This window comes from Leuciscus leuciscus, assembly GCF_965113295.1.
Source record: "Leuciscus leuciscus genome assembly, chromosome: 1".
NCBI lineage: Eukaryota > Metazoa > Chordata > Actinopteri > Cypriniformes > Leuciscidae > Leuciscus > Leuciscus leuciscus.
The window spans coordinates 20,041,486-20,054,761 of record NC_138725.1 but is presented as its reverse complement, the minus strand read 5'-3'; the positions used below and the strand labels follow the sequence as shown (position 1 = coordinate 20,054,761).

The following is a 13,276-nucleotide window of genomic DNA, read 5'->3' as shown; positions in this document are numbered from 1 at the left end:
CATATGAATAAGGTATGTAGATACACATGAAGTCCACTTAAGTACAGTCTTGATACACTTTATTTTATGTAGCTTATACCTGTGTAATATTATGTAATTGCAATGTAATTAGGAAGTTAATGCATGTATTTAAGCTGTGAACTAGTGAGTTAATCCAAACTAAGGTACATATGGATAATGTATGTAGATACACATGAAGTCCACTTAAGTACAGTCTTGATACACTTTATTTTACGTTGCTTATACCTGTGTAATATTATGTAATTGCAATGTAATAAGGAAGCTAATGCATGTATTTAAGCTGTGAACTAGTGAGTTAAATCAAACTAAGGTACATATGGATAAGGTATGTAGATACACATGAAGTCCACTTAAGTACAGTCTTGATACACTTTATTTTACGTAGCTTATACCTGTGTAATTTCCTGTAATTGCAATGTAATTAGGAAGCTAATGCATGTATTTAAGCTGTGAACGGGTGAGTTAATTCAAACTAAGGTACATGTGTGGTACTAAGTACTTTCTTACATAATTACAATGTACCAAGTTTGTAACATGTATGTAACAGACTCGGCTTGTTACATATGTGTAACAGTAGCTGCCTATTACATGTGTGTAATTACAATCTGTAAGTACAGGCTGTACCATAACTTAGTTACATGTTAATTACATTTTGGTACATGAAATTACAATGTTTATTACTAAGTAATTAACTAAGTAATTACTCTGTATCAAGGACACCGTAAAATAAAGTGTTACCGTTGTACTTACTTGTTTCTTTGTGTTGAACTGGTAGTTAGATAAACTGAGGAAGGTATAGTTAACTTAATCAAATAAGTTTAGTGAACTTTAAACAATTATTTGGCACAACTTCGCATGCGACCCCCATGGGATCCGGTCTGGCTTAGCCCGAACGAGTAACGTGGGGCCGCCCTCCTGTGGGCTCACCCCCTGCAAGAGGGACGGTAAGGGGCCGCTGCACGTTGGAAAAGTCCAGCCTTTCAGAAATAAAATTATTCCTGATTCAAGCAGAATCTGCAGAAAATAAAAACAGACGATAACAATGTGGTTTTGGTAAAATGAGTAATGAATTTAATCAATCCTTACTTTAAGCAAATACAAACATTAAGTAAAAGTGAAGGAGAATGAGACATCTCTCTCTTTACTGACTTATAAGAGCCAAAGCATCTCAAGAGAAGAAGAGAAGAAAAGTTTCCAGTTTCAAAGATGCATGAAAATGTATCTTGCATTTCCATGGAAGAGTAGAAGTGGAAGAGAAACAATGTTTGTGCTGATGAAAAACAATGAAGAACGAGTTAAAAATTATTATCAGATTCATGTCTCTCTTTAAAGTGTCATGGCTTCTTCTTCAGCTCCTGAACTTTGCCTTCAAAAGTTTTTTTTTTTTTTTTTAGTGTGAATTTTCTGGCCCTCTTTCACTTCATCTTCTGTAGTAAAGGACTTCTGCACTGAAACACACACCACCGTGTCTTTTCTGCTGTAATATTACTAATGAATCTTCTCCTTTGTGTGAATCTTCAGGTGTTTCTTCAGGACTGACGCCCAATGAAACCGTTTACCGCACTGATCACAGTTAAATGGTCTTTCTTCAGAATGAGAAGCTGATTTGATTTCAGAGCGAAAGCCTGAGCCGCTTCTTCCCAGTGTGAACTCTCTCATGTGAATCTTCAGACTTGATTTTCATGTGCAGTGTTTTTTACACTGAGGGCAGGAGACCTGAAGCGGTGACAGATTTTTTGCCTTCTGTTTTTTCTTTCTTTTCCACGTCCATCAGGTCTGAAAGAAACATTAAATCAAGTGAGATTTCAAATGAGAGACACACGTGAAATGAAAAGTGAAGCTCAAAGTCAAGATCACTGATGAAATGAGAACTGAAAAGACTGCCACTTAAATACAAGGCAAATGAGGGTAAAATGACAAACACCTGTGCAGAACAAATGAATGACCATGACGACATATGAGTGGCGGGAAAACTAAGACAAAGGTGAACATGTGACCGAGAAAAACTAAAAGTCCATGAAAACTGACCGAACTGTTACATCTGTAACTCAAGATCTTCAGATCGCGCAGTATAACATGATAATCAGGTTTTGTCGAAGCCACAGCAACAAACTATTTTATTCAATTGTTTTTAATGATCAAAACCAACTTAAATGAACTAGGGCTGCAAATAATTAATGGAATTAATAATAATAATAATAAGCAGATGTTAGAAACAGAAAGCTGATTTATATTCATCTGTTTAGTCACATGATGTCCGGGGGACAAAGTATGGAAGCCTGTTTCCATCACAGTTGCACAAATAATATAAATATGGAAGTCACAATAATGAGAAACGTTGTCATAATTATGACTTAGTATCTTATAATAATTAGAAACTTTATCATAATAACTTAACATTGCATAATAATGAGATGCTTTTTCATAATAACGACTTAACTGTCTTATAATTCTAACTCAATATCTCATAATAATGTGAAAATGTGAAGCAGAATGCAAGCAACCACCAAGATGTCCTGTTGCTCATCATGGCTGTTAGGAAACTAACTTACACAGGAGAGACTTTAATGCTCAGCACATAAAGATGAACTACTTACTGTGATCTCAGACTGTGTTGATGTGGTTTCTCCACTGTATGGATCTTCATGTGTCGCTTCAGGTGAGTTTTAAAAGAGAAACTCTCTCCACACTGATCACACGTGTGCGACTTCTCTCCAGTGTGGATCCTCTCATGTGTTTTCAGATCTGTTGACCGACTGAATCTCTTGTCACAGTGTGAACACTTGTAAGGTTTTTCTCCAGTGTGAATTCTCTGGTGCACTTTTAAACTGTCCGCTGTAATAAAAGTATTCTCACACTCAAAGCACATGTACTCTTTCACACCAGTGTGAATTTTCTCATGTCTTTGTAAATGACTCCGCAGTGAAAAACTCTTTTCACACACAGAACATGAATGCGGCTTCTCCTTCGTATGAACTCTCAGGTGTGTCTTCAGGTTTGATGCACAGAGAAATGTTTTTCCACATTGATCACATGTGAACGGCTTCTCTCCAGTGTGGATCCTCATGTGAAGATTAAGGTTTGATGAGTGTGTGAAACTTTTTCCACACTGATCACATGCGTACGGCCTTTCTCCAGTGTGGATCCTCATGTGGATCTCAAGATTTTCTTTGGTTGTAAAACTCTTTCCACACTGATTGCATGCATATGACTTTTCTCCAGTGTGGATCCACATGTGTTTCTTAAGGTTATTTTTTTGTGTGAAGCTCTTCCCGCACTGATCACACGTGTGCGGTCTCTCTCCTGTATGAACTCTCATGTGAAGCTTAAGATATTTTTTGTTTGAGAATTTATTTCCACATTGAGCACACATGAATGGTTTCTCTCCAGTGTGGATCATCATGTGAAAGTCAAGAGTTTGTTTGGTTTTGTAACTCTTTCCACACTGAGTGCAGGTGAAAGATTTCTTGGCTCTTCTTTTCTTTAAAAATGTCTTTTTATTCTTTGAGCAACTCAAAGGTTTTTCTCCAGGTTTGACATTATGTTCCTCCTTCACTTCACTCAGTTCTTCACTCTCCTCCTTCACTTCACTCAGTTCTTCACTCTCCTCCTTCACTTCACTCAGTTCTTCACTCTCCTCCTTCACTTCACTCAGTTCTTCACTCTCCTCCTTCACTTCACTCAGTTCTTCACTCTCCTCCTTCACTTCCATCAGGTCTGAAATCAAAGAGAAAAAGTTATTTCCTTTTCAGTACAACAAAAATAATTCAAAGAGAAGAATATGAAGTGAAAGGACATAAAAGAGCTCTGATGTAATAACAAAAAGTACTTTCCGTTAATGAGGTACATTGATGATAATTATTTTTTAAAACATTATAGACACAAATCCCATGTTTCTGTAGCAAGAACTATTAAATATATTTGATCATTGACACAAATATCTCATGTAAAATGTAATTTATTTTACTTAAAACTATTTAATTATTACAGTCCAGTCACACTAGACTTTTAACTCCAATGACTCCCATTCATTTGCATGTAAACGTGGGAAACCAAAAACGTCTCGGTTACATATGGTAACCCTCGTTCCCTGAGGGAGGGAACGGAGACGTACGTCGTGGTGAACGACGAATAGGAATCTCGCTAGAGAGGCCAATCTACTTCGAGTGAAACTAAAACAAGCCAATACACATTGGCGTGCAATCATTTGCATCAGCTGCGCAGCCTCGCAGCGCGGGTATTTAACGAGCAGCTGGTGTGATTGCACTTCAGTTTTTTGCTGAGGAGCCAAGCCTGAAAAGCTGGTCGCCCCGGCGGGTAGCAGCAGATGTGGCGACGGGACGTACGTCTCCGTTCCCTCCCTCAGGGAACGAGGGTTACCATATGTAACCGAGACGTTCCCTATCGTCCGGTCACTACGACGTACGTCATGGTGAACGACGAATAGGAATCCCTAGCAAAGCGCCACAGCTGCTGCACCCCATCCAGCGCCCCGTGTAAGCCTCCTCACCTTCTTGCCTGGAAGGACGATAGGAGAGGGCTTACACCGAGAGTATCCGTCACTGTTGTTCCGTTATAACCCATACAGTGAGATTATTGGATAACACTGGGAAAGCGTGCCCGATCTGAGGGAGGGGAACGCTGCGGGAGCCACATTCTTAAGGAGAGTTATGTGGGAATAGACATATGGACTAACCCGAGGGTTGTACTGCATATGAGTAATGGGTGACTTAGCCCAAGGGAAAAACACGGGCTTCCATTAGGAGCAGCCGTGGAGAATATACACATATGGGATCCCCGTAGGGTCACACATATGGGACCCAGCCTAGACCCGGTTCTCAAGGATTCAGCGGACAAGGCCTGGCACCGGACACTCCGCCATGTCCGGGCCGAGGGTGTTTGGAGGACTCAACAGGTTTTGACTCTGGAGTAATAAGGTGCACAGTAGGATGCAGCAAGCCGACAGAGCCGGTACTCACCGTGCTTCTACCCGTTTAGGGTGAGAACACGGGAGGACACGGGCTCTACACGTAGGCTATAGAATCTAGCGAACGTGTTAGGTGTCGCCCAGCCCGCAGCTCTACAGATATCTGTTAGCGAGGAGCCACGTGCCAGCGCCCAGGAGGATGCAACGCCTCTCGTGGAGTGTGCATGCAACCTGAGCGGACAGGGCACGCCTTGAGATTGGTAAGCCAAGGCGATGGCATCCACTATCCAGTGGGCCATCCTCTGCTTGGAGACAGCCTTTCCCTTCTGCTGGCCTCCGTAACAGACAAAGAGCTGGTCTGAGGTCCTGATGCTTCGAGTTCTGTCCACGTACATACGCAGAGCGCGAACGGGACAGAGCAAAGCCAGGGCTGGGTCTGCCTCCTCCAGGGGCAGCGCTTGCAGGTTCACTACCTGATCTCTAAAGGGAGTGGTAGGAACCTTGGGCACATAGCCAGGCCGGGGTCTCAGTACAACATGGTTGTCACCCGGCCCGAACTCTAGGCACGATTCGTCGACCGAAAATGCTTGCAGGTCCCCTACCCTCTTGATCGAAGCCAGTGCAATCAGCAGCAAAGTCTTCAAGGAGAGAAGCTTTAAGTCTGCTGACTGCAAAGGCTCAAAGGGAGCATCCTGAAGTGCTCGAAGCACCAGGGAAAGGTCCCAAGAGGGTATGGAGGGAGGACGAGGAGGATTTAATCGTCTCGCCCCCCTAAGGAACCTGACGACCAGGTCGTGCTTTCCTACTGTTTTGCCATCTATGTGGTCATGATATGCTGAAATAGCAGCAGCATGTACTTTAAGGGTGGAGGGAGACAGCCTTCGCTCCAACCCTTGCTGCAAGAAGGAAAGCACTGACCCTATCGAACATCTTCGGGGGTCCTCTCTACGGGAGGAACACCACTCGACGAACAGGTTCCACTTCAAGGCGTACGCACGTCTCGTAGACGGCGCTCGCGCAGAAGTGATGGTGTTAAGTACCTCTGGGGGTAAGTCACCTAGAACCTCCGCGTCCCGTCCAGGGACCAGACATGGAGTTTCCAGAGGTCCGGACGCGGGTGCCATAGGGTGCCCCGTCTCTGAGTCAGAAGATCCTTCCTCAAAGGAATGGGCCAGGGAGGGACTGTCACGAGGAGCATGAGTTCTGGGAACCAAGTCCGGGTGGGCCAATAGGGAGCCACCAGAAGGACCTGCTCCTCGTCCTCCCTGACTTTGCACAGGGTCTGTGCAAGTAGGCTCACTGGGGGAAATGCATATTTGCAGAGGCCCCGGGGCCAGCTGTGAGCCAGTGCGTCCGTGCCGAGTGTTCCCTCGGTCAGGGAGTAAAACAGCTGGCAGTGGGAGGTCTCTGAGGAGGCAAACAGGTCTACCTGAGCCTCCCCGAACTCTCTCCAGATCAGCTGAACCACCTGGGGGTGGAGTCGCCATTCTCCCGGGAGCACAGCTCGTGATAGCTCGTCGGCCACACGGTTGAGCACACCGGGGACATACATGGCTCGAAGCGACCTCAGACGCTTCTGACTCCAAAGGAGGAGATGGCGGGCGAGTTGCGACATGCGACGGGAGCGTAGACCACCTTGACGGTTGATGTACGCAACGGTCGCAGTGTTGTCCGTACGGACCAGCACGTCTCTGCCCTGTAGCGGCCTTTTTAGGCGGCTCAGAGCGAGACGAACTGCTAGCAACTCGAGGCAGTTGATGTGCCAGTGCAGTTGGGGGCCCGTCCACACCCCTGATACTGCATGCCCGTTGTACGTGGCACCCCAGCCGGTGGCAGAGGCATCTGTGAATACCACAGCATGCCTGGACACCTGTTCCAAGGGGACTCCTGCCCGAAGGAACGAGGGGTCTGACCACGGGCTGAAGGTCTGGCGGCACGCCGGTGTGATTGCCACCCGGTGAGTGCCATGATGCCACGCCCATCTCGGGACTCGGCCGTGAAGCCAGTGCTGAAGCGGTCTCATATGAAGCAGCCCGAGCGGAGTTACCGCTGCTGCCGCTGCCATATGCCCCAGGAGCCTCTGAAAGAATTTCAGTGGGACCGCCGTCCTGCCTTTGAACGTGTTCAAGCAGTTCAGCACCGACTGAGCGCGTTGCTCTGTGAGACGCGCTGTCTGGGCGACCGAATCCAACTCCATACCGAGATAAGAGATCCTCTGCACGGGGGCGAGTTTGCTCTTCTCCCAGTTGACCTGAAGGCCCAGCTGGCTGAGGTGCCTGAGCACGAGGTCCCTGTGTTCGCATAACTGATCTCGAGAGTGTGCCAGTATGAGCCAGTCGTCGAGATAGTTGAGAATGCGAACGCCCTGTTCTCTCATGGGAACAAGGGCCCCCTCCGTGACTTTCGTGAAGACACGAGGAGACAGGGCCAGCCCGAAGGGCAGGACCTTGTACTGATATGCTCGACCCTCGAACGCAAAGCGCAGAAACGGCCTGTGTCGAGGAAGAATCGAGACATGAAAGTACGCGTCCTTCAGGTCGATCGCTGCAAACCAATCTTGGGGACGGATGCATTCGAAAATGCGTTTCTGCGTAAGCATTTTGAACGGTAGCTTGTGAAGGCTCCGATTCAAAACTCGCAGGTCCAAGATCGGTCGTAACCCACCACCTTTCTTGGGTACAATGAAGTAGGGACTGTAGTGCCCTGACCTCATATCGGCTGGAGGGACCGGCTCTATCGCGTCCTTCGCCAGTAGGACTGCGATCTCCGCGCGCAAGACATGGGCATCGGCTGCTCTCACTGTAGTGGAGTGGATGGCCCGAAACTTGGGGGGACGCCGGGCGAACTGAATCGCATAGCCGAGCCTGATGGTCCGAATGAGCCAGCGAGACGGACTGGGGAGCGCTAGCCAGGCTCGCAGAGACCGTACAAGCGGGACCAAAGGGACCGTAGGCGTACCCGGAGTGGGGCAGCGAGGTGGAACACAGGGGCTCGGCTCGGGAGGCTCTCTCTGGGAGGCGGCCCGTAGCGGAGTCTGAGTGTGCTGTGCAACACTTACCTGGTTCCACGAGGCCGGAGGTGCAGGAGGCGGCTTGGTTGCGTTCTCGAACTGCACACTGCTGCCTGCTGGCGATAGAAGAGGCGGATGAGAGTGGTGAGGATTCTCTCCCCCCACTGCTCTCCGGGCCCTCTTCGGACCCAGAGACGGAAGAAACTGCTCTTTTATTGAAAATTTGGGTACCGCTGGTTTTGAGGCCAGCGGCGGAACAAAAACAAAAGGAAACAAAGGATTTTCCACCCGGCCCTCTTCCGGGGGATGGAGCGATGCGGTCATCGTCTCCTGGAGAGCAGTCCCTGCCATCTCTGGGTCGCCCGTCCTAGGGCCGCTTGCTCCTGGCTTTGCCGCCCTTCTTAGCGGGGTCCTGGACGGGCGGGGCGGCCCGCCTGCGACTGGCTCCACGGCGCCGTTTAGATGGAGGCTGCTGCGGCGGCACGGGAGCAGGGGCAGACGCAGGAGGCCGCCCTCGGCGACGAGCAGACTGAGGGGCCGCAGGCGGTGGGGTGGGAGCAGCAGCTGGCCGTCGCGGCAGGATGTGTCTGATGGCCTCAGTCTGCTTTTGTACAGCCGAGAACTGCTGGGCGAAGTTCTCGACCGCGTCGCCGAAGAGGCCGGTCTGGGACACGGGGGAGTTAAGGAACCGGAGCTTGTCGGTCTCCCTCATGTCGGCCAGACACAGCCAGAGATGGCGTTCCTGGACCACCATGGTGGACATCGCACGACCCACCGACCGCGCGGTCACCTTCGTCGCACGAAGCGCGAGGTCCGTCGCGATACGAAGTTCCTGAAGAACTTGGGGATCGTGACCACCCTCGTGCAGGTCCTTCAGTGCCTTGGCCTGATGGACCTGCAGCAACGCCATAGCGTGCATGGCAGAGGCGGCTTCCCCACAGGCCTTGTAAGCCTTGCCGGTTAAATCCGACGAGTACTTACAGGCCCGGGAAGGAAGACACGGTTCTCCACGCCAAGTGGAGTTAGGGCACAGTTGCATCGCAACGGCCCGTTCCACTGGCGGGATACGCGTGTATCCCTTAGCCGCCCCGCCATCAAGGGTGGTGAGGGAGGAGGAACCACTGGGACGGTTTCTGGCAGTGAAAGGTGCCGTCCATGTCCCCGTAAGCTCCTCATGCACTTCCGGGAAGAAAGGCACTGGGGTGGGTTGCTGAGAACCAGCACGCGCCACCCCGAGATACCAATCGTCCAACCTCGAGGGTTCGGGACACGGTGGAGGATTCCACACGAGCCCGACCCCTTTGGCGGCCCGGGAAAGCATGGCCATCATCTCCGGGTCCGTCTCAGGCACCGCTGGCACACCCGAAGGAGGCAGCGGTGCCGAGTCGTCGTCCGCAGAGAGGTCTGACCCACCCTCCGATGCAGCGATCGACATCTGGTCTTCAGGGGGAGCCCCAAAGGAGACAACCGGTACACACCGCGAGGATGGTCCAGCTTTCTCCAATGGGGGCTCCACTGGCTGCGGAGCATGAGAGGGGTGAGGGTTCCTAGGGGGTTGGTTCCCCGAAGGAGACGCGCTCACCGTAATCCTCAGGTCACCCGTGTCACTGCCCGAAGCAACCCTCTGAGGAGGATTGGATCGAGGCAGAGGCACGGGGACTCCGCCCCTTTGCAGGAACGTGAGTCTCGACCGCAGCTCCGCGATGGTCATCTTCCCACAATGGGTACATGACTCATCCACCAACGCTGCCTCAGCGTGTTTAATGCCCAGACACACGAGGCAGCGTTGGTGACCATCCCGTGAACCCAGGTAACGACCGCATCCAGAAACACACAGATAGAAAGTCATCTTTAAAAAGACGCTCTCTATCTGTGTAAGCTCTTTTAGGGACTGCTCTCACTGGTGCTGAAACACGCAGGGGAACAGTCACTGCGAACACAGACAGGAATGTGCACCTGTCTGTGCGCTGTCTCTCTCTTACCAGCTGTTAGAACAGCCTTTGAGCGCTCTAATGGCGCACCTTACCAGCTGTTATAACAGCTTTTTTTGTTTGCTCAGTATGTAAAACAAAAAAAGACAGAGAAGGTAAAGAGAGAGAGAAAGAAGACTGCTCGCGCTGCCGTGCTGTAACGCCCGCACCGGGAAGGAGAGGTCCGAAAAGGCTTGTCTTGTCACTCTGTTTGTAGAACGCATCGAAGTGCTTGGCTCCGAAGCAAAAAGCTGAAGTGCAATCACACCAGCTGCTCGTTAAATACCCGCGCTGCGAGGCTGCGCAGCTGATGCAAATGATTGCACGCCAATGTGTATTGGCTTGTTTTAGTTTCACTCGAAGTAGATTGGCCTCTCTAGCGAGATTCCTATTCGTCGTTCACCACGACGTACGTCGTAGTGACCGGACGATAGGGAACACAAGTTCCAGTTCAAGTTGGAACACCAATTAATTATTAGTCATTTATATCATAGTTTAAATAGACATTTGATTACTCTATTTAACTCTTTACATTATATTTGACTGGTTCATTTGGATTCAAGTGTCACTAAGTTTCACCTCGGCCAATAATGCTGATCTCACGGTCACAAGCTCATAAGTCTGATTATTAGTCAGAGGTTATGACTAATGACTACCAACCTTGAAGAAATTTTATGAGTACTACAACCCACTAATTCCCATCTCATATCTTGTGCAATGAAGCCCGCGAATGTCCTTTAATTCGCTTCGACTTTTCCGAACTTTATTAAAGATTATTTCTCGTAAGGTTGGAGTAGCATGTGCGCGCGTGTGTGTGTGTGAGAGACAGAGGAATTAGAAGCAAGCAGAATACGGTTGTTTATAAAGCACACGCGCCATCACATATCTCTGTTTAAAACTAAGCTCAGACATAAATCTGAAATTATCTTAATCGATACAGAATCGTTGGAGAGAATCTATAACACAATATCACATAAATTAAACATAAACTGTTATTTCCTGTAGCCAGGCCTATATGTGTAGTGTGCCAAGCTGATGCTTTATCTTCAGGTAATACAGACTGGTTTACTTACTCTCGCGTGTCACGTGACCAGACTGTCATCGCAGCTTTGCGGTTAAAACAATCGCATTTCATCATATCGCGATATTATCGCAAATGCAATTAATCGTTCAGCCCTAATCCATTGTCTCAGTTTTTACACAAACTGTAGCATTGACTGTATTCATCAACCCTGTTACTAAAGTTACTGTAAGAAGAATGTTCTCTATAACAGTTGAACTCATATCATTTATGATTAATACAACTTAAAGGTGCTGTAAGCGATGCCACGCGTTTTTTAGGCCCAAACAATTTTTGTCACATACAGCAAACATCTCCTCACTATCCGCTAGCTGCCTGTCCCCTGAACACACTGTAAAAAAACGCGGTCTCTGTAGACACCACAGGCTCCACAAACGGCAACAAAAACAAACTGGGCTCACCCGCACCATGAAACACAACAAACAGTGCTCCAGCCAATCACCGACAAGAAGTATTTGAGGGGTGTGGTTTGGGGGTTAGTGCGCGTGCACATGAAGGGGGTGTGGAGGAGAGAGAAGCATGAAGAGGGAAGTTTGAATTATGGCCGACACACGACCAAAGAGACGACGTTCCGATGAACAAATTGCAAAGAAGAGGGACAAGGATAAGGGACGAGGATAAGGAACGCGCGAAATACCGAATTTACATCGGAAAAAAATTCGAAAGGTGGCGAGAACTCCGCCGGCAGAAGGGCTTCCGATCCACATTCAGTTGCTCTGTTTTTGCAGAACAGGTAAATCCATATTTCTTTCTAAACTGACGTTCATGTTCGCCAAACCAACACAAGGATGTAATTAGCTAGAACTATGCAGTCAGCGTTAACTTTGGTGAATACAACATATATGTTTCAGCTAGCGATCAATCTCTATTGTAAATGATCAAGCAAATTCACAGTAGGGCGACAATTTGTGTGAATGATTGTTTTCATCCACGGTTTGTTATGAATTTGAATGTTCATTTATAGGCTGTTGACAACTTTGACTAAATTTGTTTACGACGCCGCCGTTGTTTATTCTCACTGGGAAACGCGAAGCTACGTTATCTTGCTATTATTGCGTCCTTGTATGGGAGCTATAGTTATAGCTTCAGGTGGCAAAACGATTTTAAAATAATGTTTCTCTTTTTCTGCATTCTGTTCTGCAATATATAAAACCCTTTATCTAACTTGGCGACATTACACATTGAATGAAGTATTCAATGTAAACTTGTAAACAATGTAAACTCAGTAAAACTTAACTTTGTTTGTAGTGACTAGACTTTCCTTTATGCCGGAAGGGAGGGGAGGAGGGAGGAGACGGGATGAGGAGGAGGGAGGGTCTAGCTAGCCTCCGTTTTGTTTGACAACAATTCGAATGTCAACAAGAAGTTACGACTCCCAGCATCGCTTACAGCACCTTTAAGATTTTGCTCAAGTTACACGTACAACCCTGTCAGCCATTCTGGATATTTCATTTACTTGATACAGTTTACTATTTATTGCTTGAAAAATATAAAAATTATACTTGGTTTGATGTTGACAATCAATATGTTTCTCCAACCTCCCTTTACTGAACATTTGTTGAAAATCTGTACTCATTTCATAGTTTAACTGTTTATCTAAATGTGATGAAGTGCTTGAATGTTTCTAGCATGAATGTTCTTCAGCATCATGAATGAATGAAGAATAAACACCAACCTCTTTGTTCTTCAGGATCTTCAGTGTGTTTCATTCTGCAGGGTTCTGGATCACTCATGTTCTCACTGTCCTCTTTAATAAACTCAGTCTTTGCAGATTTCAGCTCTTCCTAAAGCTCTGATGCTCGTCTTCACTTGTAGCTGATGGGAATTTACAGCATTTATTGGAGAATTACTGTGGGAGGAGGTTCACTGATCATGTGACTACTGTAAGAGGGGCTTCACTGATGATGTAATTGCTGTGGGAGGAGCTGATCTGCCAAAATAAAAAAAATATCAGTTACTGATTTGTTTCAATAGGGTCAAAGACCAGATGTTTAATATTAGTGTCAGATTGATATTAAATTTACAAAAGGGATTTTGTATACATAGAAAAATGCAAGTGTAATGTATAAAATGTATATGTTCAAATAACTTTTGCGGAGACAAAATGTCAGAATTTAGTTGAAATAATGTTGAATCATCATTCAGTGTAACATGAAACAATGAAACGACATAATTATTCAGACTTTTTCTGAAGAGACCCTACTAAATGTCATTATTTTTTAAATGATTAAAAGCTTCTTGCTGACAAATAAGTGGTTTGAAGAATA

At 47.1% G+C, this 13,276-nt stretch overlaps 1 protein-coding gene across 1 annotated transcript; it reads right to left on the bottom strand.

Annotated features, from left to right (window-relative positions):
* Positions 1 to 1,717: 1,717 nt before the first annotated feature.
* LOC309509095 (uncharacterized protein) lies at positions 1,718 to 12,932 on the bottom strand (the record flags this gene model as incomplete). Its single annotated transcript, XM_082183636.1, has 3 exons — positions 12,685 to 12,932; positions 3,391 to 3,738; positions 1,718 to 1,797 (listed from the first exon to the last, which is right to left on the bottom strand). The coding sequence occupies exons 1-3, from the start codon at positions 12,740 to 12,742 to the stop codon at positions 1,718 to 1,720; spliced, it is 486 nt and encodes a 161-aa protein (XP_082039762.1). The 5' UTR covers positions 12,743 to 12,932.
* Positions 12,933 to 13,276: the final 344 nt, after the last annotated feature.